The sequence below is a fragment of the Martes martes genome, assembly GCF_963455335.1.
Source record: "Martes martes genome assembly, chromosome: 9".
Classification (NCBI taxonomy): Eukaryota; Metazoa; Chordata; class Mammalia; order Carnivora; family Mustelidae; genus Martes; species Martes martes.
The window spans coordinates 41134400-41160137 of record NC_137896.1 but is presented as its reverse complement, the minus strand read 5'-3'; the positions used below and the strand labels follow the sequence as shown (position 1 = coordinate 41160137).

Here is a 25738-nt window from a genome sequence, read left to right as displayed (position 1 = left end):
AGCAGGCTGTGTGGGCTGCAGAATTATTCCATAGCTTACAAGCTGTGGGGCCCCAGTTTCGTTCTCTGTAAAAAACGGATGTTAATGTATAATATATTAATATATAACATGTTAATATTAATGTATAACTATAATGTATAATGTTAATATATAATATATTAATATGGCATAATGTATAATATATAATAGATGTATAATATATAATATTATATGTATTATATATAATAATGTATGATAAGATTGTATAAAGGGTTGGGTAAGGAGTTTTGCATTGTGTTTGACACAGTGGAAAGAATGACTGTGTTATTATTATTAGTAATAGTACTATTTTGTTGCTATCCTTATGCAAGTATCAGTGGGTGTTGGGACTAAAGGATCTTTGGGGCATAAGATTTTGAGGTTCTGATGAATAAGTAGAAAAGATGAGCTCCTGGAAATTTACACACTCCATTTGCGACCCCTGAATGATACATGGTTGATGGAGGGTCCTCCTGCTTGATAGCCTGGAGCTAGGGCATGGGTGTGGAGGGGTCCTTTGTTTCTTTTCAGTGATTTCGATGGTGCCCCTGGAAGGGAGGGAAGTGGGGAGAGGCTGTAAGAAGGCCCAGGTCTCCTTGGGACTAATTTGATTGGGATGAAGCAGCAAAGGTGAGTTGGTTCTGGTAGAAGAGGAGATAACGTTTGCTTCCTGGTAGAAATTCTGGCAGCTTTGGGTCCTTTGATCCTTAAGCCCTTCATCCCATGACTCCATTCATCCATCCATTCTCTCGTCTGATGATGAATCTCTACTGCTAATCACTGACCCTGCCTTGTCTTCACTCCTTTCTTGCTTTCTGGTGCTTAGCAGATAGGCTTTGAGCATCCGCTGAGCCCCAGATCTTGTTCTAGGGGCAGAGGTGAGAGAAAACAGACACGGCCCCTGTCCTCATAGGGAGAAAGATACTGATCAAATCACCACGCACATTAATATGTCCAATAGCTGACAGTGGTTAGTGCTGGGATGAAAAAAAATTCCTCGTGCTTTATCACGTGCAGATGAGGAGGCGGGTGGGAGGCCATGCTGGAGGAAGCAATGGGAAACTGGAGAAGAGGATGAAGAGGTGTGACCAGGCAAAGCTATGGGGGAGGTGTTCTGGGCAGAGGGAAGAGCAGATACAAAGGCTCATCAGTAGGAGTGTGCATATACTTCCTAATTCATACCTGCTAGGTGGTTTTATCTAAATTATATTTACCCAGGGACTAAGCATGTGTGCATAGGAACTTAATATACAATGAAGGTGGCACCACAAATCAGAGGGACAGGAAGGATTATCGAATGGTTGGTATTGGGACACTGGTTCACATTTGGAGAAAAATAAAACTGGGTCCCTGGCCACCATGACATACCAAGGTGAAATCCAGGTGGACTAATGACCTCCTGTAAAGATTGGGGGGAGATGTTTGCACTGCCTATAACTAAGCAGGAGCTAAGATTGAGGACATACCAAGAAGACATGCAAATCAGCAAGAAAAAGACAGGAACCCTAGTGGAAAAGTGAGCAAAGTTTGTGAATAAGAGAGAAACCCAACGAGCTAGCAGGCAGACGAAGAGATGCTGTGTGATTCTCTTCCTTCTTTCCCTTCAGGGGACTCTTTTACCATCTTATCTCCACTTTTCTCTTCCTGGGCTAAGATTCTTCAGCACCTTAACTTAAGCCTCTTTTTGTTTGAGGACAGGTTGAAGAGAGAGCCAAGAGGCAGGAAGGGCTTGGACCACCCACCTCTGGCACCTCCTTATTTGTACCGAACACCTCAAGACCGCTAGGGACTAACAACGATCTTGTCTGGCCACCAGGTGGCGCTCTAGACACCCCTAGCTCAGAAACCTGCAAGGAGAGTTTCTGGAAAGGCAAGGTTCCTTTAGAATAATAAAAACCAGACAACTTTTGGGATTGTCAGCCAGAAGGAGCAAAACGTTTCCCCTAAACGTGTAAGGTCTAGGAGGCTGAAATTCCACATTTTTTGTAGTTTCTGAGTAACTGTCTAGGGCTTCCTGATGAAGAATTTCTTGTGCTGTTCCTGGGAAGCCCAGAGGACACTGGATGTCGTAACAGGCACAGGACGATGGGGACTAGACTTCTGGGCCCCTCGAACAGTTAGCATCAGCATGAGCAGTTCCAGAGGAGCAATACTGGGGTTAAGGGAGTGGAAGAGGAGGCTCCTGCGCTTAAACCCTTTGTGTGGCTGGGCACGCCTCCTATCAGCTCTGGTCTATTTCTGGAACCTCAGCATTGCCATGAGACCTGAGCAGGCTGGGGTTCCACAAAGCACAGGTCGGGTCATGTCTTTAAGGTAGGAGGCTGCATTCACTCGCCTTTGGGGTTGGGAGTCAGTCAGCAGATGAGGCAGAGTTCAGGGGTTGCTCCTGCCTGCATCCGCTGTCCTCTCCAGGTGTCTTTGCGAGGGTGCATTCTCTGCCTCAGGATTTATCTTCTACCCATGTGACCTGGCAGCTGGATAGGGTGCTGAGGGCGCAGGAGTCACCCCCCATCAATGAGGGATGGGAGGTGGCGGATAAACTCCTCAGCCTCTTCACCTTGGTGGGGGGCAATTCTGTGGGGTGTCCCCACAGTCCCTCAGAGCCCCATTTGCCCACAGGAGCAGCCAATTCATCTATACACCCTTTGTTGGCTCTCCTCCCTTAGCTGTCTTTCCTCCCCTGGCTTCCCAGGATCACCTCCCAAAGAAACTCCTTGCGCCAGTGAAAATTAATAAAGGGAAAGTTCACTAAAATGGAATCGGGAGTCCAGAAGGGGGAGCCGTATCACTCAATATCAATTACAGGAAGAAATGTCAATAACAGATCCCAGCAGAGTTGTCAACAGGAAAGAATCAGTAATTTCTAGCACCAGCTGGAAAAGATGTACATTGTATCTCCTTTAAGAAATCCACTACCCCTGCAAATCAGCCAAGGAGTAGTGACCATCACCCTGAACTCCTGCTTTTCTCCGGTGGACTTTCCTTCAGAACAACTCCTCCCAACTTCCTCCTCTCCATTCCACTGCTTTGTGGGATTTGCCTGTGGTTTTGCCATATCTTGCAAAGTCCTGAATTGCAATTCTGTGTCGTCCTGAATAAACCCATTTTGTCCGCCCTCTTATTTCTTGTGTTAACACACTCAAATCCTTGTCTCATGTTTCTCCTTTAGGGAATTCATACAAAAAGAACAGGGAAAATAGGACCATTTGATGAACTGCTCAGATATTTCCAGAGCACAAATAACAAGAGAGAAGAGGCTAGAAGGCAGATGGAGAAAGGGACCCTGTAAACTCTCCTAAAGCCTTGAGCTGCTCCTAACTCAGTTTTGCAGGCAATAATTCTAAGAATCCCTTGTTCAAAAGAAACCCAGTTACTTCGGGCTCCAAAGCTATTTTGGAACTACACTTTGGGATCCAAATTATTTCGAAGTCAATCATAGTGAATAGGAAATCCAGGTGTGAATTTTTCAGTTGCCTCCAGTTCTATCCTGTGGATAGGGAACCTTCCTCGCCTCAGATACCCAAGGTCCCAGTCTGCATTATAAATTATTAACTGGGTGTTATTCTTTCTTCTGAGCTCATAATGGCTTCTGACATTTTAATGCCTGCATTTTGAATGCACACAAAGTAAAGAGCAGAAACCAGAGGGGCACGCTTCCCCCGTTTGCATTTCAGACCCTCCAGATGTATTCTTGTGTGAAATTCAGCACCCAGCTTCGGCAAGCGTCTTAGCAAACAGCTCTGGAAGAGGTTAATGATGGGTTTGTAAAGGTTGTTCTGGCTTTATTTTGGTCCCTGGAAATGCAAGTGTCAGCACAAAGTATGTTTATGGTTTCATTAAATTGCTAGGAAAAAAATATCAAGAGAGTTGTAAAAAAAGAAAAACAAGTTTGAGTGACTCAGCTTTGAATAAATTAAGAACCAATTTGATGCAAAATGTGGACCGTGCCAAGAGCCACTCTATTCTCCAGTGGGATGTTGAGAGCGTATGGACCCCTTCCATTCTCTCTCTTGCTCTTTTTTGGAGAGGGAGATGCTGGTTTCTAAATGTCCAGTGATTCTGCCATCCTCATTTCTAAAGGCCCCAGTAAAGGTGAAATTGTTAAATATCCTTCCCATGGAACTTGATATACAGGTTTTAGGTAGAATATATTTCCTTAGAGAGGAGATGCACTGTGTAAAAAAACCTTTTTTTTTTTTAAAGTGAGTTCTGAGTCTGCTTACAATAATTTGTACACATCTTTTTATATTCTATAGGCTTTATTGGAGTCTCATTAGAATGTAATTGATAATGACACAAAAGAGTACAGTCAGTACAATTCCATTCATATTCCATTTGAAAAGCTGACAATGACCACTATTTGTTGTGAGAAATCAGGCTCATGCTTATTCTTGTGTATATGGGTAGTAGCAGGGAGGGGACGTGAGGAGGGTTTTGGGATACTGGTGATGTTTTGTGTCTTGATGGTTTATGTGGATGTGGTCAGTTTGTGAAAATTCACTGAACTGTGTGCTCCTGACCTATGCACTTTTCTGTATCTACAGCACACTCGAATAAAAAAAAAACCTCAGTGTATTGATATTGTCAGATAGATTAAAAGAACTGGTTCCCCCCCCCCCCAACTTGCTAAATCTACTAGTCCCAGGGGCAACTGGGTGGCTCAGTCGTTAGGCATCTGCCTTGGGCTCAGGTCAGGATCCCAGGCTCCTGGGATCAAGCCCCGTATCAGGTTCTGTGCTCAGCGGGAAGCCTGCTTCTCCCTCTCCCTCTGCCCCGTTTGTGTTCCCTCTGTCTCTCTATCAAATAAATTAAAAAAAAATCTTGAAAAAAAATCTACTAGTCCCAGGTCTGCTGCTCCAGTGGGAATTTTTGCCAGCGCTCCCCCTGTCCCCCTCAAGGCTGGAGACCAGAGTGTGAGGCTTTCTGGCGCACCACACCTGCTGTTTGGCAGGGAAAGCTTACCTGCGACCTTGGAGTTGTACGCCACTCCGACCCCACAGATATTGTTGTTGGCTGCGGCAGAAACCTCGCCTGCACATCGGGTCCCGTGGCTGTGAAGAAAAACAAAGGCAAGTCGGGACTTTCGGGAAGGCTCCTTAAATTCTGTGAACTGGAAGCAGTTTGGTTCTTTTCAATGGTCCGGTTAGCAGCAGTCAACCCGATGAGGGAGCAGAAGGCAAGCTGAGAGCAAAGCTTAAGCTCACGGCCTCCCCCACCTCCCACCCCTGCACCCCAGGTGGGATCTGTGCGACATTCCTCAGGCCTTCCAGGCTGCCGGAAAGCTAAGGGAAGGAAGAAAACAACAACTACAACAAAAAAAAACAATGGTTACCTTAGAGAAGTCACAGTTTTGCAGGATGGGAGTCTCCTCAGTGTACCAACATCTTAGTGATTTACAAGGAAAAAGCATTCTTTTTAAAAAAGATTTTTATTTATTTATTTGACAGAGAGAGAGACTGCGAGAGAGGGAACACAAGCAGAGGGAGTGGTAGAGGGAGAAGCAGGCTTCCCGCTGAGCAGGGAGCCCAATGCAGGGGGCGGGGGGGGGGGTGCTCAATGAGCGGAACTCAATTCCAGGATCTTGAGATCATGACCTGAACTGAAGGCAGATGCTTAACGACTGAGCCACCCAGGCGCCCCAAGGAAAAAAGCATTCTTATCAATAGCCTAACTTCCAGAGACCCACAGATGCAATTTCCTAGAGCCCTAACGTCACCCTCCCCTCCACAGTGATGTTGGAAACAAAGGCAGAAGGGAAAGTAAAATTAAATTTCTTAATGACCTGCAGCCCGCTGACAAGTACTTGAGGCAGGCAAAATAGAACATTCCTCCAGGAAACTCTCTACTGTCTTAAGGTTAAGGCTTTGCTAGAGGAAAAAAAAAACCCACCTTAGCTTGACAATGGCAAGTCCTGAAGTGTCTTTTAGGTCCTCTTTTGCATAGGAAAGTCCTTTTGAAAACCTCCCTTCTCCTTTACTTCCCCCAAATCCCAAGTTTAGAATCAGTCACCCCTCACGCTTGTAGTGCACCTCTTTCTGCCCGCAGGTCCTGTCCCCGTGTTTTAATAAAATCACAGTCTTGCACCCAAGATGTCTCAAGAATTCCTTCTTGGCCATTGGCTCTGGACCTCACTAACATTCCAAAATGGTATCAAGCACATGGCCCACCCACTTTTCCATCTGTGTAGCTCCTTTCTTTCCCCCCTTCCCCCCCCCCCCCAATCTTCACCTTGACTTGTCTCTACCATAAAGAGGCTTCTATGAGCGTTTCCAACCTTGAGATTTGATCTTTACTTTAAAATTGGAAGTATCTTCCAGCAGAAAATACACTTACAGGTTTCCAGTGAAAACCAAGGACTCTGTGACAGTTTTGGGCTGGTTGGAACACTTCTGTTTTGTTTGAAGCACTAGAATTATGGGCTGATGTGGGAAACAAAGGCAGAAGGAAAATTATCAAATGTCCTTACTCCCTACAGCCCGTTGACAAATCCTGGAAACAGGAAGAGTGACCTTCCTTTAGAGACTCCACTGCCAGGATCTTAATATATTGCTAAAGATAAAAGGCAATCCCAGCCCAACCCTCAGGCTCCTTTAAGTAGACTTTAACATCTAAAAAATTCCTTTGGAAACTTCTTTTATCTTCAACCCTCACCATCGAAGACATTGCTCGGCAATCATCCTCCAAGCATACGACCCACCAAAATACATCTGAAGGCTCTCATGACTGAGTTTTTTCTAAACAGTGATAAACGACCTTTTCTTAACAATAGCTAGCCCCCTCAGCATCCTGGGAGGCTTACACTATCCCTAACCCCCTCCCAACTTGAAAGTATATAAGGGCCATTCCTCATGACCCCTACTGCAGCTCTTTCTCCCACTTGTCCTGTCCCCATGCTCTAATAAAACCACCTTTTTGTACCAAAGACGTCTCAAGAATTCTTCCTTGGCTGTCAGCTTCGAACCCTAACGTCTTTCCTACATTATGGGCTACTAGTTATTTTCAAGGCTGGTTCTCTACACAGGTGGGTAATGCTGCCTGTCAGTTATGGAATCATGGTGATTTACCTCTTTTGGAATATAGCTTTCTTTGAGGGCATAGAGAATGTTGTAATTTCCCGCCTTCCTCCGGGAATGAGAAAGCATACACTGCCAACGTTCTGCATGCAATTTCAAGGGGTTCACAGAACCTTTGAAGCTGACCAGATTAAGAACCCCGGACATTCATTCGAGAATCTTTCCAAGGTTTGCCTAGCCTTAGGATTCTGAGCCAGGTCTTTCCGTGGCTTATGTTCTAGAATGTTATCTGCAACAGACACCATCCATTTTCTCCCTTTTGTTTGCTCTCTCCTGCCTTCTACCAAAGGGTTCTAAATAGTTCTAGTCCCACTGTGTGCATTTCCCCTCCCCTTGAATTGAGGGCTTGCTTTGACCCCTAGAATGCAGTGGAAGGACAACTGTATCTCTTCATAAGAGGGCAGGCAACTTCTGCTTCCTCTGCTGGGCACGTAGGAGTATTTGGGCTATCCTATGAGTGGACAAGGGCATGTGGGGAGAGAGAAACCCAGCAATTTCTGCTGTTCCAATACCTCTGATGAGGCTCCAGACACATGAGGGGTGACACCGTCCTCCTCCAGACCTAGCTATATCACCCCAGTCAGCGGCAGGTGGAGAGAGACAGGCTGTCCCTGCCCAGCGTACAGGTCTGTGAACAGATACATGTTTGTTCTTTCTGAGGTCACTACGTTTTGGGGTAGTTTGTGAAGTCCCAATAGAGAACCAAAACAAACATAAACTCTGAGTCCATCAGGATGCTGTGTCTTTTTTTTTTTTTTTTAAGATTTTATCTATTTATTTGACACAGAGAGAGAGATCACAAGTAGGCAGAGAGGCAGGCAGAGAAAGGGGGGAAGCAGGCTCCCTGCTGAGCAGAGAACCCGATGTGGGGCTCGATCCCAGGACCCTGGGATCACGACCCGAGCCGAAGGCAGAGGCTTAACCCACTGAGCCACCCAGACGCCCCAGGATGCTGTGTCTTAACCAGAACCAGTGTTCAAAATGTGGGAGTTTCCACTGGTACAGGCATCTGAGATTACTGGCCCCAGTCCCCAAAAGTCGTTCTGATGGTCAAGGAAGCAGCTAAAGAAGTAAATGGGTCTCGTGATCCAGGCTGTTGGAATAGCAACTGTGCAACCCACTGAAGGGACAGGGTGGTGAGGGCTGGCTTCTCCACTCACTGTTCCAGCCACGGCGAACATAAGGAATACGTGGCTGAAGGGGGCTTACTGGCTCTGTGGCCCTAGGAATTCAGAGTTCTGCATCATCTGGTGTATTCTTTGCAACATCCTCTTGGGGCAAGCAAAGCTAACACACCAGCTCTTAAAAACATCGTACCCAAGGATGGGGAAGGGGAGAAAAAATATATATATTCTCATTTTCTTTCCCTTGATATGAGCAAAAGTAGATGCTGCTTCCACAAAGGGCTACACATCTCATGGGCTCCAAATTCCCTTTGGAGCAAGAATGCAATCTGTATATTGGGTCTAAGTAAACCTCGTAGTTCCTGCAGAGGACAGCCCTTGTGGTAAAAAAAATCTGTGAAAACCACTGTGCTGTGCAAACTACTATGTGCTGGTCTCTAAGTTTTCTATGGACCGCATAGGAGATTTTTGAGATTTTTGAGAAGGGGCCCAGTTATGGTTTAACTTGATCAGAGCGGCTACTATGGACGTGGCTTTCGTGGCTATCATATTCCAAATGCTGTATGAAATGCTAAAGAAAGCTGCAAAAACCAGCGTGGAAGCACACACACACTCACATGTGTGTATGTGTACACACATGTATGTTTGGATATGTATATATACTGAAATATGTACACTTTATGTTGATTCATAGATATACTTTAAATGTACATATTTAAGTACATAATTATATACTTAAATATTTTTATGTAATATATACTTATGCATTCTATATAATCCATATATAATATATTTAAATATATACTTACATAATGTACACACCACATATAAAGTACATGTTCCTTTATGTGTAGGTACATACATATTTTAAAATGGAACTGTAATGGATACTGATTAAATTTGGCTTGCTTTCTTGCTGTATGATTGTTGCCAAACAAATAAATATTTAAATAAGAGCTTAAAAAGTCATTGCCATGTCTAATTTGGCCAAGCACTCATTTCCTTATTATTTAATTATCAGCCCTGTCAAGATCTCTTTTCTCAAACCTGCAAGGTCCAAGTAGGGCCGGCCTGGAGAGTCAGGACCTTGGCCAGCATTCACGAAGCACACGGATACACTGATGGAGGCCACACCGAGTAGAACCCTGTTCTAGGGGAAGAAGGACGTAGGGAAATACCCACCTGCCACTTCCTGGGCTGCTGTTCACTACCAAGGAGCATGCTCAGTGCCTTTCTTTTTTTTTTTTTTTCAGTGCCTTTCTTGCCTCACCCCCTTTCATCCTCTCAGAAAGGTTATGAGAAGGTACTGCCCCATTTTACAGATGTCAGAGTTGTTTCAGAGGTGCCGGCCCTAAGGAGCACAGCAACGAGGCAGCTGGGCCAGGTCAGAGACCAACGCTCAGTTACTGAGCTGCCCTAATTCCCTCCCAGCTCTGCCCTCAAACTGCCCACCAAGGCGAGAGGATGAATGCGTGTGAACTGGCATGGGCAGATTAAAGGCATTGAATGCTTCCATATTCTTAATTGTGGCCTTGAAGTATGAGGCAAATGTTGCGGACTCCTCAGAGGAACATGTGGGAAGCAATATTTTATTGTTAAATTAGGCAACACTAATTAATTTTAAACAATGGGTGGAGGTTCCCTATCATTGTTCATGATACCTGTCTTTCCACAGCCCTGGGGGCCTTCATAGACTCTGTTCCCACTGCCTCGGATGCCTTCCCCTCTCTCCTGCCTTTCCGACTGTCTCAGACACATGTGCCTGCTCCCCTGCATGTCAGGAAAATATTTTGCAATTCCATTTTCATTTGGCCTCATGACTTTCTTAAGAATGTTCAGTAACTCCCTCCTGCCTCTAGAATAAACAAGAAGTCTGTCAGATGTGGAGCTCTACGGGGAGAGGAACAAAGATCCACTGCTCAACCGCCTTCTAACTAAGGTCAGTGGGAGGGAGGCAAGTGGCAGGAGTCACAGATGTGTCGCATTGCCAAAGAGAACCCCAACTCCCCATTCTCCTGGGGCCATGTCTTTGGCAATAAAAACTGGGCATAAAAACTGGTCATGAGTGCTTATCTGTGCTCTTCCCACTCCTGCAGTTTAATGTGGACAAGCATGGTAACTCTGGAAACGAGTGTCACAGATGGAAGAAGTTCACATCCTTGAATTGCCACATGAAGGGGAGCTGTTCCACTAAGAATATGTGGAGGAACTGGTAGGTGAATGATAAATGACTTTTATTGTGTTAAGCCTCTAAGATTTGGGGATGCATTTATTACAGCTGCTGGAATAATCTGAACTGGTGAACTTTAATTTTATTCTTATTGAATGGTTCTACCATATTAGTAGCTCCTGCTCGATATCTTTTCTGGAAGGAGAAATTTAAATGGTAAGTAAGTGAAATAAATGAATTTGAAGGGTGTCATAAATACTAAGGAGATGTTTGGGTGACCACAAGGATGTTGGGTGACAAGGATCAGAACAAGGCCATCCTTGGAAGAATAGGAGAAAAAGTCTGTCTTGTCTGATCTCTTATTCCCTACCCTCCTCTCAGGTTTGCGTGGTTTGCAGGAGGGCACCTGGGCATTGGCAAATTTAATACGCACTCTGAAGCTGGTGGGTTGAAGTGGTTCTGTTAACAGCACTGGCTCTGACTGACATGCTGGTGCTTCTATTTTGGCTCAGTTTATTATTATTATTTTCAAAATACCAACAAATTCAGTGCATAACAAAACCAATCTCATACCACCCAACTTTATCAAAGCCAAATGTTTTCCCTACTTTAGATTTTTTGTGGGTATACTATCTTTTATTCAATTGGTCATCTATTGATAGACATTTGGTTATTTTTATTCTTTACTCTTGTGCATACATGTACAGTTAATATTATGCCATATTTGATTAAACTTTTTTGGGTATCAACTTAAAGAAAAATAGATTTTTTTTTTTGCTCAAACTGCTTAATACATGTGTAAAAAAAATGATAGAATCCTAAATAAGTACAATGTCATTATCACACATAATATAATTAACAAAATGGTAGTTGGTTTTCAGGGAGAGCAGGAAACAAAACCATTACTGTGATGGAAAGAGTGAAAACTAAGGCAACAGTGGTGTGCAGGGAAAATAGGAAATTGATTCAAGAGACATTTAGGGAATGGGTGTTATTCAGCAAGATTTGGCGATTCAATGAGCACTTCTAATGTCATTCTCTTAAGTTACCTTCAATTTACCCATGAGGGTAAATTAAATCTCTTTTGACCGTATACCTATCTTCATTCTATCATAGACTATATAGTTTTAAATTTTAAAGTCTATGTCTTGAGGAAAGTTAACATTTGAAGGAACAGAAAGACAGGTAGAATGAAGAACATGTACCCTATTTGTCATGGAAACTCTGGTCACACAAGAAAACAAAATGGCGGAACAAATATGTAGTACAGTTATGGCCTCTGGCCTGATCCTCCTGAGCAAAGCAAAGTGCATATTTCTGTGCATTACTAGTCAAGATATCCTGGGTATTCACATGACCAAAGGAGTCTGTAATTACAAGGGTACATTCCATGTATTTTATATTGGCATACATTTTTTTTAAGGAAATAAATCTTTACCAATACAATCAAAGCCCTCCCCAAGGCCATACTTCTCTTCACTTCCTCAGAAGTGACTACTGTACTAAGTTGATTCTTGGAATGCATGTGCATGTTTTCATGCAATTAGTTTATAATCAGCTATACATAGGCATATAAGCCACTACTTGCTTGTTTTCAAACTCTATAAATGTTTCATATATATATGAATATATAATATATAATATGCATGTTATATATTATATAATCTCTAAGATTTGCATTTTTCACTTGAATTTCTGAGGTTTATTCATAAATTCTGATGCATTTATTTATTTTTATTTTTTTAAAAGATTTTATTTATTTATTTGACTGAGACACAGCAAGAGAAGGAACACAAGCAGGGGGGGTGGGAGAGAGAGAGGCAGGTTTCTAGAGCAGAGAGCCCAATGCAGTGCTCGATCCCAGGACCCTGGGATCATGACCTGAGCAGAAGGCAGCCACTTAACAGCCTAGCCACCCAGGCACCCCTGGTGCATCTATTTTTACTGCTGGGTAGTGATGCTGTGTAGTAATCCATTTATAAATAGATTGAGATTTACTTATTCATACTCCTAGTCTTAGGCATTTAGGTTGTTTGCAATTGGCTTGCCATTACAAATAATTTGAGAAGAAACCTTCTTGTACATTATTACCTTGCACACATGTGTGGCAATTCCTCTGGGCTATGTATGTAAGGGTAAAAACAGGTTTTTTTGGATATATATTACCTCCAGCAGAGTGGGAGAGAGCCAATACCTAGTATCGTCAAACTTGACCATTTGTGCATATCCAAATGCTGTGAAATGGTATCTCATTTTTTATTTTGCAATTTCCTCATTGCTAGGAATGTTGAGCATCTTTTCATATGTGAATTAGCTCAGGTGTTCTGTTAATCATCTTTGCATACTTTGGGCCCTTTTTTTTCTATTTTTTTTCATTGATTTGTAGCTGTTCTTTATATATGTTGGCTACTAACCCTTTTGGCTCATAGAACTTGTACCTATCTTCTAGTCTGTGGCTTGTCTTTTAACTTTGTTTATTGTGATTTGTGAACTGAAGTGTATAATTTTAACTTTGTTTTCTTAATCTTATCCTTTTCCTTGTCGTCTAGTGTCTTGTTTAAGAAATCCATCCCTAGCCCAGAATCATAAAGATGTTTTCTTACATTTTAATTAAAAATTCTCCTAGAATTCATTTATGCTCAGTGTGTGGGGTGAACACCTATTTTCCCCATATGAATAACTAGCAGCATTTATTGAATATCATTTTGCCATCCTTTTTTCATTGTTTTTATTGCCATCTTGGCCATTTATTAAGATTCTTTTGTACTGGGGTGCCTGGGTGGCTCAGTTTTAAGCATCTGCCTTTGGCTCAGATCATGATCCCAGGGTCCTGAGATCGAGCCCCGCATCTGGCTCCTTGCTCAGTGGGAAGCCTATTTCTCCCTCTCCCACTCCCCCTGCTTGTGTTCCTTCTCTCGTTGTGTCTTTCTCTGTCAAATAAACAAATAAAATCTTAAAAAAAAAAAAAGATTCTTTTGTATGGCAGTCTGCTTCTGGGTTTTCTCTTCTGTTTCTTTGATCGTTTTTTCCTCTCCCTAGGCTAACCCTTCTCTCTCATGATTATTATGGTTTTATAATGCTTTGTTATCTGGCAGGCAGAATTTTCCCATCTTGCTTTTGTGGTTCATCTTCTTCTCTTTTATTTCTCCTTTATAGTCATTCTCCTCCTCCTTTGTCTTACTGTATTCTTGGCCCTTTGCTATTCCCTATCAATTTTGGGATCATTTGGGCTAGTTTCACAGAAAAATAGTCTTGAGACTTTAGCTGAAATTGCATTGAATTAACAGATTAACTTGATATCTTTATATTTTTCCTTCTTTCCATCCATGAACTTAGTAGGCAGCTCCATTCATTCAGGACTTCTTGAATGCTTTCTAAATTTTTAAATTTTCTCCTTAATGTTCTCATGTATTTTTTCTTAGGTTTATAATTATTTCATTGGGTATGAGATATGGCATGGTGTCAAATAAAAGAGATGGTAAGAAGCATTCTTTTTTCACCCAGAACTAAAGAGAATGCCATCAAAGTTTCAGGATTAGGAATAATGTTTGTAAACTGGAGGTTGCCAGAGGGGAAGGGGTGGGAAAGATAGGTGAAGGGCATTAAGAGGTTCAAACTTACATTTATAGAATGGATGAATCATGGGGGTAAAGGGTGCAGCATGGGGAATATAGTCAATAATATTGTAATGGTGTTTCGTGGTAATGGATGGCGACTATACTTATCGTGGTGAGCACAACTTAATGTATAGAGTTGTCGAATCACTATGTTGTGTACCTGAAATTAATGCAGCACTGTATGTCAACTACACTTCCCCCTCCCCACAAAAAGAAGAATGTTTGCTGTAGGTTTTTAATAAATAATATTATCTTCAGTTCAATAATTATCTCTTCAACTGCACCCAGGCTAGATTTTATTACATTCATTGGGATTTCATTCCAGAGGCTACGTTTCCCAATTGCAATTGGTTCCTTCTCATATTCATGTTTATTTTTGCTTGTTTCTCCATCATTTATTTTTCTTTTAAAATGGATGTTATCCATGCACTTATTCCTCTAAGCAAACTAAACATAACTTACTTTAATGTCTTCTTCAAGACTCTCAAACCATAACTTTAGGAAACAAACAGGTTTGCTGGAGGGGAGGGGAGGTGGGGAGGGATAATTCAGTGATGGGCATTAAGGAGGACATTTGATGTAATGAACACTGGATGTTATATGCAACCCATGAGTCACTAAATTCTATCTCTGAAACTAATTAAAAAAACTCTCCATAAAATTAATCGCACTTGATATAAACTCATATCTTGACTTTTAAATGGTGTTTGATATGGGTTTTTTTTTTCCAGATATTGTGGAATGTTAATTTGTAGGCTATTAAGTTGGAGGGTTTTTGTTTTGTTTCCTTTTCTTTCTCTCTCTTCCTTTGGGCTCCTTTCCTAGTTGTTGGTCCCACAGTTGTTTTAATGGACTCCTTAGTTCTGTATCCCACAGCCAAGGCTTATAATGATTCACAGAGATATTGGAGATAAGCAAGCCAGTGGGCAACTTGGCCAGGTTCATGGACATGAGGCTCTAGCCTCCAGTCTCCTTAGGTCTACAGATCCCTACACAACCAGAACTGTATAGCAGCTAGGTACAGTCTTTTCAGCCATGTCTTTGGAGAAAGATACTTTCATGTTAGATATATTGGAGCTGAAGTGCAGGGCTCAGTCATTCATGTTTCCTGGCTTATATCGAATGCTCTCTCCAAGGGTAAGCCCAAATGGCTGGATAGGACAGCATGTACAACTGCTTCTGGGGAAAACCCCAAGTCACCTGGCAAGCACTCAGTACTTTCTGGAGAAGTGAAGAGGCTTTTCATCTTTCTGACCCTAGATGCTAAGCCCTTCAATCTTCCCCACAAATCAACCTTGTTTCATGCATTTAAACCATCTTTGGATATAACTCTTCTTTCAATCAGAAGTGCAGAAACACAGGCACCAGACTCTGGCCAGAAAGTTTAACCTTGAGCTACTGTTTTCTAGTTTTTGTCAAAGGCTCAGATGAGAGATTGAATGGCTGAGAAAGGTGGGTGAGGTCGTCCATAGCTGGGTCATCCATTGACTCCTTTGGCATAAACCCTCCTCATTTTCTAGCTCGTTGGAGAACCTCTGTCTTAGCTCCTCTAGACATCCCTTTGCTGAATTTCAAAATTATATTTGTTGCCATTTAGGGAATGCCTACCATGTGTCATGCTCTGAACCAAGTAGCATATATGCGTATATATAGTCCCACATACAAACCCTCTAGGTGGAGTTCAGGCCCATTTTACAGATGGGGAAAAGTATTTAGGGATCACTTTATCTATTCCAACCAGTTAAAACACTACATTTGTCCATCATAACCTGCTGTATTTTCTCCCTTAAGGAAAGAATTATTGCTACCTGAGGGCCATAAAAGTCCCCCATATGGCTTGCATAATATTAGTTTCCAAGGTAGAAATGACTACACCAACATACAGAGATTTCTTTTACAGTCTATATAATTCTCTCCATAACTCCCTCCTGTGTGTTATGTCTATTTCTTTGAACTGAGGGGAAAAATCTAAATAATGAAGATCTGTCTAATGCAGGTAGGGAACTGGAAATTTTTTAAAAAAGCAACTGTGTGGTATTTCACCAATGGCTCCTAGCAGCTCACAAAATTAAACTATGTAGGATTTCACTATGCTCCGAGATAGTTAATGGCAAGGGGCAGCATTTGCGCTCACATCGGCTTATGAGGTTGTCTCAAAGCTCACATGAGAGAAGAAGTTAGATTAGGTCTTTGAAAACAGTTTGAATTTGATTAGCCAGGAGCTGATTTCAGAATTAGTTCATAAAGACAGGAGGGAAAAGTGTTCGTCTATTTCTCCACCGTTAAGTGTCTCCCGGGTAAAGCATCAGTTTCCATCAACGTGTGAATATCCAACCAGAAATGGCTGTTTTCCTCACAGGTTCGCTTTTGGCCTGTCGCACAGCGTTCTTCAAAATGAAATATGACTTCTAATAAGAAAAAAAGTTAACCACTGAGAATCTTGCTTATTTGAAGGTTTAACTAATGCTATCAATCAATTGAGCTCACGTAGAGACCTAGGACTCTCAGCATCTGTTTACCCTTCTTCCTCCGCTCACCCCCAGTTTGGTTGCCTGAGTAATAAATGTCTTCTCCCTTTCTGAATTTATAGTAAACTCTTTGTGTCCAGGAATTGCCTCTAATCCAGAATCTCTTACTCGTTAGGGCTCACGAGAGAGTGTGCAGCACCGTTGTGATGCCCCATAAATTCTGCCGATGGCAGGGATGACATTTCAGTGGTGAATGCCTGTCAAAGAAATGCTATGCAAGAGGGAGTTTTATGGACAGCAGCACAGTAATGGAATACAGATCTGTGATGCATCACCAAACATTGACCTAAAAGCAAGCAAGGCTGGGAGATTATTGACAAAGCGTGGGCTGCAAACCTTGGAAGAAGCAAGCCATTCTAAAACGGACAGGTGTCAAGGGCCCTCAACACGTAGGCATGGCTGAGAAGGTCTGCCACCCATCCATCAACCAGCCAATCAATATGCATTGAGTGTCACCAAGGAAAAACATGTAAAGCCAGATGCCGATACCACACAAGAAATAAGTTATATCTGTTTTGCATATTATTGATGTTCATTAAACATGGATTGTTTTCCACCTTTTTGCAAACTGGGTTACCCCTACTATGACTATATTATTATTTTGCTTGGCGGTCTGTATTTCTCTGATTACAAGCTAGAAGGAAATTATACTCCCTTTACAAATTTCTCAACTGTGTTTCAGCTATCTCCCTGGAGCTTGGATACTGCAGGTAATTATTAAATGGTTCACAGTAGAATAAATACACTTGCTCTGCTTAAAAAGGAATAATCCTATAAAATCAAATTAAGCACAGGGCAAGAAATTCTAATATACATATCCCCTAAAAGCAGTTCTGCATATGCATGAAGTTTGCTTTCATAAACAGTCCTTGGCTGGGAGTTTTGAATATGTTCTTGAAGCAATGTGCACTCAGAGGAAAACCGGTTACCAAAGAATTGCAGAGGGAATGATTAGCTAGCTTAAAGTGTGAGGAGAGCCCAGGAGAGACACTCTGCTATTAAATTCGGTTTCCCATCCAGGAGAACAGTGCTTGCTCGCTGGAGAGTGGCCCTTGTAGGGCATTTTGTTTTCTATTTCCCATAGCAATGCAAAGCCCATGATGGAGAGGTGCTGCATTTTCCTGCCCAGCCATTGCTTCTAAGTTCTAAGCTGCCTTTGAGGCCACTGGTGCGGCTGGAACAGCAACAGGAACAAGCTCATTGCTGGTCACCATCCACCAGCCCCTTATCGGAGTTTCAGAGCAGCTGAAACTAGCATTTCTTCAGAGTCCCCGGTCTGCTGAGCAGAGATGGTGCTGGTTTGGTGTCCATGCCCAGAGGAGAACATCCGAAGAAATTGGCATGCCTTGGTGGCCGCACAGCTGGCCGGAGGCTCCTACTGGCCTGGCAGTAAGCACAGCTCTAGCTAAAGGCAGGTGCTGGGCTCAAGACTCCCAGAGCCCCAGGGAAACACACTCCCTGGGTGCAATGGGAGAAGGGTTCTCATCTATGCCTCGGGCCCAGTTTGTGACCCAATCACAAAATCTCTCCTCCTTTCTCCTAGCAACCTGCGTCAACCATTCATGCACACCTCTTCCATGAAGCCTTCCTGGAATGCTGCCCCTGTCCCAGTCTCTAACTCCCAGTTCATGCGTCCAGGCTACCTCCTGAATATGTCTGCACCTCCTGCCTCTCTTCCTTCACCTAAATATGCCCCTTAACTCCACCAGTTACCTTCATTCAAACCTTAGGCCAAATGCCACCTATTCATGGAAGCCTCTCTTAGCTTCTCCAGCCAGAGATAATTCTGCACTTCTCTGTGCTCTCCAAGGCATCTCTCTTCTGAGGCAGTACATGCAATGACCTCCTTACTGGTGTCAAATCCTGTCTCCACCACTTATTGGCAGTGTGACCTCGCACCAGTTACTAAGCCTTTCTGTGCCTCCATTTTCGAAATGGAGATAATCCTGGTTAATAGCTATTTCCCAGGGTTATTATAAGAATTAATTGAAAGGCTACAGGCAAAGTACTTAAAAAAGCACCTTGAGCAAAGCAACTGCCCAATAGGCATTAGCTTCCTTGTGTTATTTTAGCCATGGCTGTGGGCTTAGCACGATGGTGATTTGGGCATCTGTCTCTGTCTCTGTTCGTAGGATATTTGCAAGCTCTTCAGAAGCTTGCACACCAACACTAATAGTTTCATAAATACCCAACTAAATTATGCCCTATGGTTTTTAAAAAATTTAATTAACTAATTAATTAATTTTTAAAAGATTTTATTTATTTATTTGACAGAAAGAGAGAGAGCACAAGTAGGCAGAGAGGCAGAGCGAGAGGGGGAAGCAGGCTCCCTGTCGAGCAGAGAGCCCAATGCAGGCCTCGATCCCAGGACCCTGAGATTATGACCTGAACTGAAGGCAGAGGCTTAACCCACTGAGCCACCGAGGTGCCCCACCCTATGCTTTTTAAATGTGCTTCGTATTATGGAAAAAGTCCGAGATCTACCAGCGTAGAGTGGAATCTCATGTCCCCATCCTAGGCTTAACAATTACTAACCCGTGACAATGTTTTTTTTTTTTTCTGTATTTGCCCACTCATTCTCCTTCCTCCTGCCTCAAGCCCTACATTATACTGAAGAAAATACCAGGCAAATATTTCACTCAGAGGGAATTTTTAATAAATGTACCCTACACTCATGGAAAGGATGCTATATTCAATGTCTCCTTGTGCCAAGAAGGAATTATCTCCAGGACAGACTCAGCGTTTTGGACCACAGATCCTCCCAGTGCTGTGGGCTTGAACTTCGACCCACCTTCTTTCCAGAAGCATTGCCCATAGTAATTATGTTTTGAGAGGTCACGGTTTGAGTGGGTACCATCTGGTCTTTGTAATGACAAACCATGGTGGACAAGGATCTTCAAGCATGACTTGATAATTGGGAAAAGGCCCATTTATAGGTCAGAGTGGGTCCTGGGTCTTGCATCAGTGGCTTCCTAACAGGCCAGGATCATACGTGCCTGACTCATGAAACGGTGTCTCAGACACTTGGACACTTGGCAATATTCACCACTGACAGTGAAGAATTGTATTGCAGTAAGCCCTGATCAGTCCTTGTTAGAGGATTTTAGTCAGTTTCCAATTGAACTTTCAAGAGCAAGTTTGCTGATGGAAACACTTCAAATAGAAGCCATCTCTGGTTTTTCCTTATTTGTGTATTTAAAGTATATTCTTACAACACATTCCATAAGAAGACTTGCTTGGGGAGGTTGTGTCTGGGTTCAGAAAATGGGATGTAGCGGGGTGGGGATGAAAACCATTGTGTTGGTTGTATTTTTGTACCTGAATCAATCAGTCAAAGATTAATTTCATATCTACTGGCTGTTACCGTGTGGATGATTGATAATCAGCCATGCTGAAGTCAGGCGCTCCTTCTTGGTCCTTCTCAGTGCAATGTTCCAAATCACCATCCCCAATTATGTCTCACCTCCGATTTAGTGACATCTATTTGGTAATTTCACATCCCTGTGTCTGGAAATGGTTTATTTGCTCAGGGTATGTCAGGATCTATGGTTGTAAGTCAAGGAAGGTACGAGACGCTTCGTGTCAGAAGTTCTCAGACCATTTTGATACATCCTCATTCCCTAAACACACTTCCAAACACTGCAGGATCATCTTAAAGCAGCTTTGGAAGTTGATAAAGAGTAAACTGTTCTATTGGACATCAGCGATGATCTTTTTAAAATGTTGCAAATTTGGGGGCACCTGGGTGGCTCAGTGGGTTAAAGCCTCTGCCTTCAGCACAGGTCATGATCTCAGGGTCCTGAGATCAAGCCTTGCATCAGGCTCTCTGCTCGGCAGGGAGTCTGCTTCCCCCTCTGTCTCTGCCTGTCTCTCTGCCTGCTTGTGATCTCTGTCAAATAAATAAATAAAAATCTTTAAAAAAATAAATAAAATGTTGCAAATTTAATTGTTTTTTTTCTTTATTCTTTTCTGTATTTTTTATAATCACCAAGCCCCCAACTCATGTGCACTTACTGTGCCCCAGACATACACTGGTCAACTTGTTAACTGTAAGGACAGAGTCTGAGCTGCCTGGGCCACTAGGGACCCGTCCCTGGCCACCCTCTAGCTGTCATGCTTTCTGTCTTTTATAATAAAAGTTATGCTTATTAAAGAATGGTACAATTTGGATTTAGAAACATGTCTGAAGCTTGGATTCAAGCATTGGCTCTGATACATACTAGTTGTTTGACCAGGAAGTCATGCAACCTTGCCAACCAACCCCCTCCCCACTTTTAAAAAATCACTGAACAGAGAATGATAACGTTTGTTTTATCTACGTGCGTTTGCCATGGGAAGTAAAAGTGATGTTCACATATTGTTAAACCATTAATTGAAGTTTATACGTTTTCATGAATTTCACCCAAGAACATGAATAATAAGCAAGCACTAGGTTTGAAACTGTATTGATTCTGAGGGGGCAAGTCACTCATCTCTATTTCTTGATATTTCTTATAAACAATCAACCATCTAGGCAAGAATTTTACTTAGAGAAAAGAGACTACATATTTACATGTTTGGAAGCAGGAGAGGCTGAAGAAAAGACACAACTTTGGATGGACCATGGAGTAGTTCAACTGACAAGATGCCAAGCAATACTTCAACCCTCTGAGTTGATAATACTGCCTTATATATTTGAAAGTGACTAAGAGACCAGATCTTAAAAGTCCTCATCATGACAAAAAATATTTTGTGTTACTAGGCATGGTGTCAGATACCAACTAGACTTAATGTAGTGATCATTTTGTAATATAGGCAAATATCAAATCACTATGTTGTATACCTGAAATGTTATGTTATGTATTGATTGTACCTCAATTAAAAAAATACTTCAAAACTTTGCCGATAATGCTTACTGTTTAGTTGAAGAGAACTATTTGAGCTCTTACGAGGTTACAGCAGAAACACTTTTCAAAAACATCTGGACACAGAGCAGAGAGTTCTCTTCAACGGATCAAGTGAAATGAGTGTGTTTTAAATCATCTTGCGGTAGGTTGAAAAAAGGATTTCTCGTTATTTTTACTTTCTGCTATCTTTAATAAAGTGGCAAATAACTCCCAATTCAAGAGTAGAAAAGAATCAAAAGTCAATTTTAGAGGAATGCTGCCGTATTAGCAAAATCTAAGAATTTAGAGAATGTAGCTACGAAGGAGAAAAATCACAATATAATTTGGTGAAGCAGGGAGATTAATTTTGTTGGTGATACTCAAGCTTTAAAAACAAAGCAGAGTCAAATAAAACCCCCAAATCTAAAGTCAAAGACAGCCCACGAGGCCCAGTTTACCTGTTGAACCAGTCATCTGTGTATCGAGGGTAAGGATAGGGGTCATTGCCGCTGAAGTCATAGCTTGCCTCGGCGTTCTGCAAAACACAAGGTGTCTCATTAATTCAATCAAGCCAGACGTTGAGGCAAGAGAAAAAGCTGCAAGACATGACTGTTTTATGGTTACAGGCCCTCTGTGGAGTGCTTTGTTAATGTTCCGCTCTGGACCAGCCCTCATCAAATGGTGCCAGAGCTGGTGGGTCCTTGGATCTCTCTGTTCTCCCTTTATGCTTTCCAGGGTTCCTCACCCCATTCTATTTCAGACCTTCCAAGAACTGGCAAATTGGAGTCTTATGCTCTCCAGGACTGCCTCCATTTTAAGTTGAGTTACCACCTGTGGGTAAATGAGGTTCACCTGGAATCTAGGACTTATATTTCTTTGGATTGATGGTCAGAAGGTTCGAGGTCTTATGTCACAAGTGAGGCAGTCTCTGGAGATTTCTTGCTTTATGCAGAAGGCTCACTTCCAGCTCCCAGCTTCAGACTGACATAGGCTTGTTTCCTTTATACTCATGGGTGTGAAACACCCAACCAAGCCCCTAACATCAACACGATATCAACTTCATTTACTCACTCAACACATGTCAGTAAGAGTCTAACCTATGCCAGACACTTTTCCAAATCTGGGAATGTAGTTGGTGATATCCCTGCCCTCATGTAACTTACAGCCCAGTGGGGGGTGGGCACAGAGCAACAAATGATGAAATAAATAAGTAGACATTTACAAATGGGGAGTACTCTTATACCCTACAGTATTCAGTTCAAAGCTTAAATTCTATGCCTCCAACACCCCTGCCTTTCCCACGGAGAGTCCTTTCCCCACGGTAATTAATTCCATATCCGCTTAAATTATTTTCCATTTTGGTCTTTAGTTGATGAGCCTTTTATTTTGGTCCACGATGGGAGATGATCTACCACCTTTTGGAGACTAATCCATCCCTTCTGACTGCCTTCTCTGCTTGCCTGGGACACTGAAAACGAGAATCCCATTTTTCTCTGCTTGGTTTTTGGGTTCTGCAGTAAAGCCCTGGAGGGTTTCCTGGCCCACAGCAGACAGGGGGCTGGGGAGCACCGGGTTCAGTGTATATTCCAGTGTGGGCATTTCTTGATTCGTGGGTCCTGAGACATTTCCAAGAATTGTGCCCTTTTGTCACGTAAAACGCTTCAGTTTCTGAACCTGACGCATTAGTAGCATAATGTTTTTAAGAGCACATTGATGAATTCCATTAGCTTGTGTTTCCACTTCTTGGATGACAAAAGATGATTTGTCCCCGGTAGTTGTAGTAGGCAGAATTATAATACTAATTTATTTAAATAAATGTGGTGTTCGGGGTAGACGTCACCCTGAAATTTAAAAAAATTTTTTTTCTACCAAGATTTTATTTAAATTCCAGTTAATTAACATATAGTGTATTGTAAGTTTCAGGTATAGAATTTAGTGATTCATCACTTACATACCCAGTGCTCATCATAACAGGTGCCCTCCTTAATGCCCATCACCCATTTAACCCACCTATAGTTATGAGTCTGTTTTCTGGTTTGCCTCTCTTTTCTTTGCCCCTTTGTTAATTTGTTTTGTTTCTTAAATTCCACATATGAATGAAATCATATGATATTTGCCTTTCTCTGACTAACTTATTTCATTTAGCATAATACTCTCTAGCTCCATCCACGGTGTTGCAAATGGCAAGATTTCATTCTTTTTTATTTCATTCTTTCTTATGGCTGAATAATATATACATACACACACACACACACACACACACACACACACACACACATATATACCACACCTTCTTTATCCATCCGTTGATGGACATTTGGGCGTTTTTCATAATTTGGTTATTGTAAATAATGCTGCTATAAACATTCGAGTGCATTTATCCCCTTGAATTAGTATTATTGTATTCTTTGGGTAAATACTTAGTAGTGCAATTGCGGGGTCATAGGGTAGTTCTATGTTTAACTTTTTGAGGAATGTCCATACTGTTTTCCAGAGTGGATGCACCGGTTTGCATTCTCACCAACAGTGTTAGAGGGTTTCCCTTTTTCTAGATCTTCGCCAACATCTGTTGTTTCCTGAGTTGTTAATTTGAGCCGTTCTGATCAGTGTGAGATGATGTCTCACTGTGGTTTTGATTTGTATTTCCCCGATGATGTGTTATGTTGAACACCTTTTTGTGTTTGTGGGCCATTTGTATGTCTCCTATGGAAAAGTGTCTATTCATGTCTTCTGCCCATTTTTTTAATTGGATTATTCATTTTTGTGGTGGTGAGTTTTATAAGTTCTTTATAGATTTTGGATACTAACCCTTTAACAGATATGTTATTTGCAAATATCTTCTCCCATTCTGAAGGTTGCCTTTTAGTTTTATTGATTGTTTCCTTTACTATACAGAAGCTTTTTATCTTGCCGAAGTCCCAATAGTTCATTTTTGCTTTTGCTTCCCTTGCCTCAGGAGACACATCTAGTAAGAAGTTGCTACAACTAATGGCAAAGAGATTGCTGCCTGTGTTCTCCTCCAGGATTTTGGTGGTTTCCTGTCTCACTTTTAGGTCTTTCATCCATATTGAATTTGTTTCTGTGTGTGGTGTTAAAAAAATTTTTTTTAAAGATTTTACTTATTTATTTGAGAGAGAGAGAGAGAAAGACAGAGAGGAGAGTTCACAAGCAGAAAGAAGGGCAGAGGGAGAAGCAGACTCTCTGCCGAGCAGGGAGCCGGATGTTGCACTCATTCCCCGGACTCTGGGATCATGACCTGAGCCGAAGGCAGACGCTTAAACGACTGAGCCACCCAGGCGCCCCCAATTTTTTTAATATAAGAATTTGGGGCCTTAATGAAGTATACTTGGTCTATTTCACATGTAATGAGCTTGCGCATATGCATACACCTGTGATCACATTGCCAAGGTGCTAAACTATGTTCATCACCTTCCTAGATTTCTGTGTTTTCGTTTGCGTTTGTGTGTTATTTTTGATTTTGCCTTGGTGAGAACCTTTAACATGAGATCTATTCTCTTACCTTTATAGTACATAATACTGTATTGCTGGCTGTGTTGCACAACACAGCTCTAGAAATTACTCAGCGTAACAGAAACTTCATTCCCATCAAAAACCAATTCCTCATTTTCCACCTTCCCTAACCCCATTCAAAATTTGGACCAGTCCTTTTTATCTGTGGTGTTGAACAAGCCTATCCTTTATTCTAGAATCTAGGTCTTCCTTTAATAAGTGATCATCAGAGAGGACATCCTTCTGTCTCCTCTGGCCATAATTATTGGTTCCAAATGATCTGCTCCTCCTTCTTCCCTTAGATCCCAAACTACTCTCATTTACCTTTTTAAAAAGTTTAATTCTCGATCTGGTCTATATTTTCTGTCTCTGGGAGACATATTTGGCATGTTTTTGTTTTGTTTTGTTTTTACTTTTCTTGAACTGTTTGGCTTTCAGTTCTTTTGAAAGGTACTATTTTGAAATAATAACTATGTTCAGTTACCCCTAATGTTCTCTGAATTTTTGAGACAAGAGCATTCCTAGGGACAGTTTGGGGATGGGCAATCGAGAGAAATTCAAGTTAGTACTTTTCTTTTGGGTTTTAAAGCTGAGGTTGAAACCTAAGTAATAGATTTGGAAGACTGTTTCCTAAGCCTAGTTCCTTTCTCCATAGAAGGGAGAAAAATCCCCTGGTCTAAGGAAAATTGAACGGAAAATCCAATGAGTAGCCATTGTGGGACCCCCAGAAAGGGTGCAGCGTGCTACCTTTCTTCTGAGCCATGTTCTGGAGTAGGATGGAGGTATGTTGGAATGTCCAACCTTGGAAAGGCCTGGGACTCATCTTAGAACAG

General features: G+C 42.0%; 1 protein-coding gene across 2 annotated transcripts in view; it reads right to left on the bottom strand.

Moving 5' to 3' along the window:
• The window catches only part of PCSK2 (proprotein convertase subtilisin/kexin type 2), a gene marked incomplete at its 5' end in the record, with an annotated part of 255695 nt that overhangs the window by 49515 nt on the left and 180442 nt on the right, over window positions 1–25738 (bottom strand). For both annotated transcript variants that reach the window (XM_080812770.1, XM_080812771.1), the window contains 2 exons: window positions 4981–5069; window positions 21854–21930. In XM_080812770.1, coding sequence (XP_080668896.1) covers window positions 4981–5069; window positions 21854–21930 — 166 coding nt within the window. The remainder of the gene's footprint in view (window positions 1–4980; window positions 5070–21853; window positions 21931–25738) is intronic.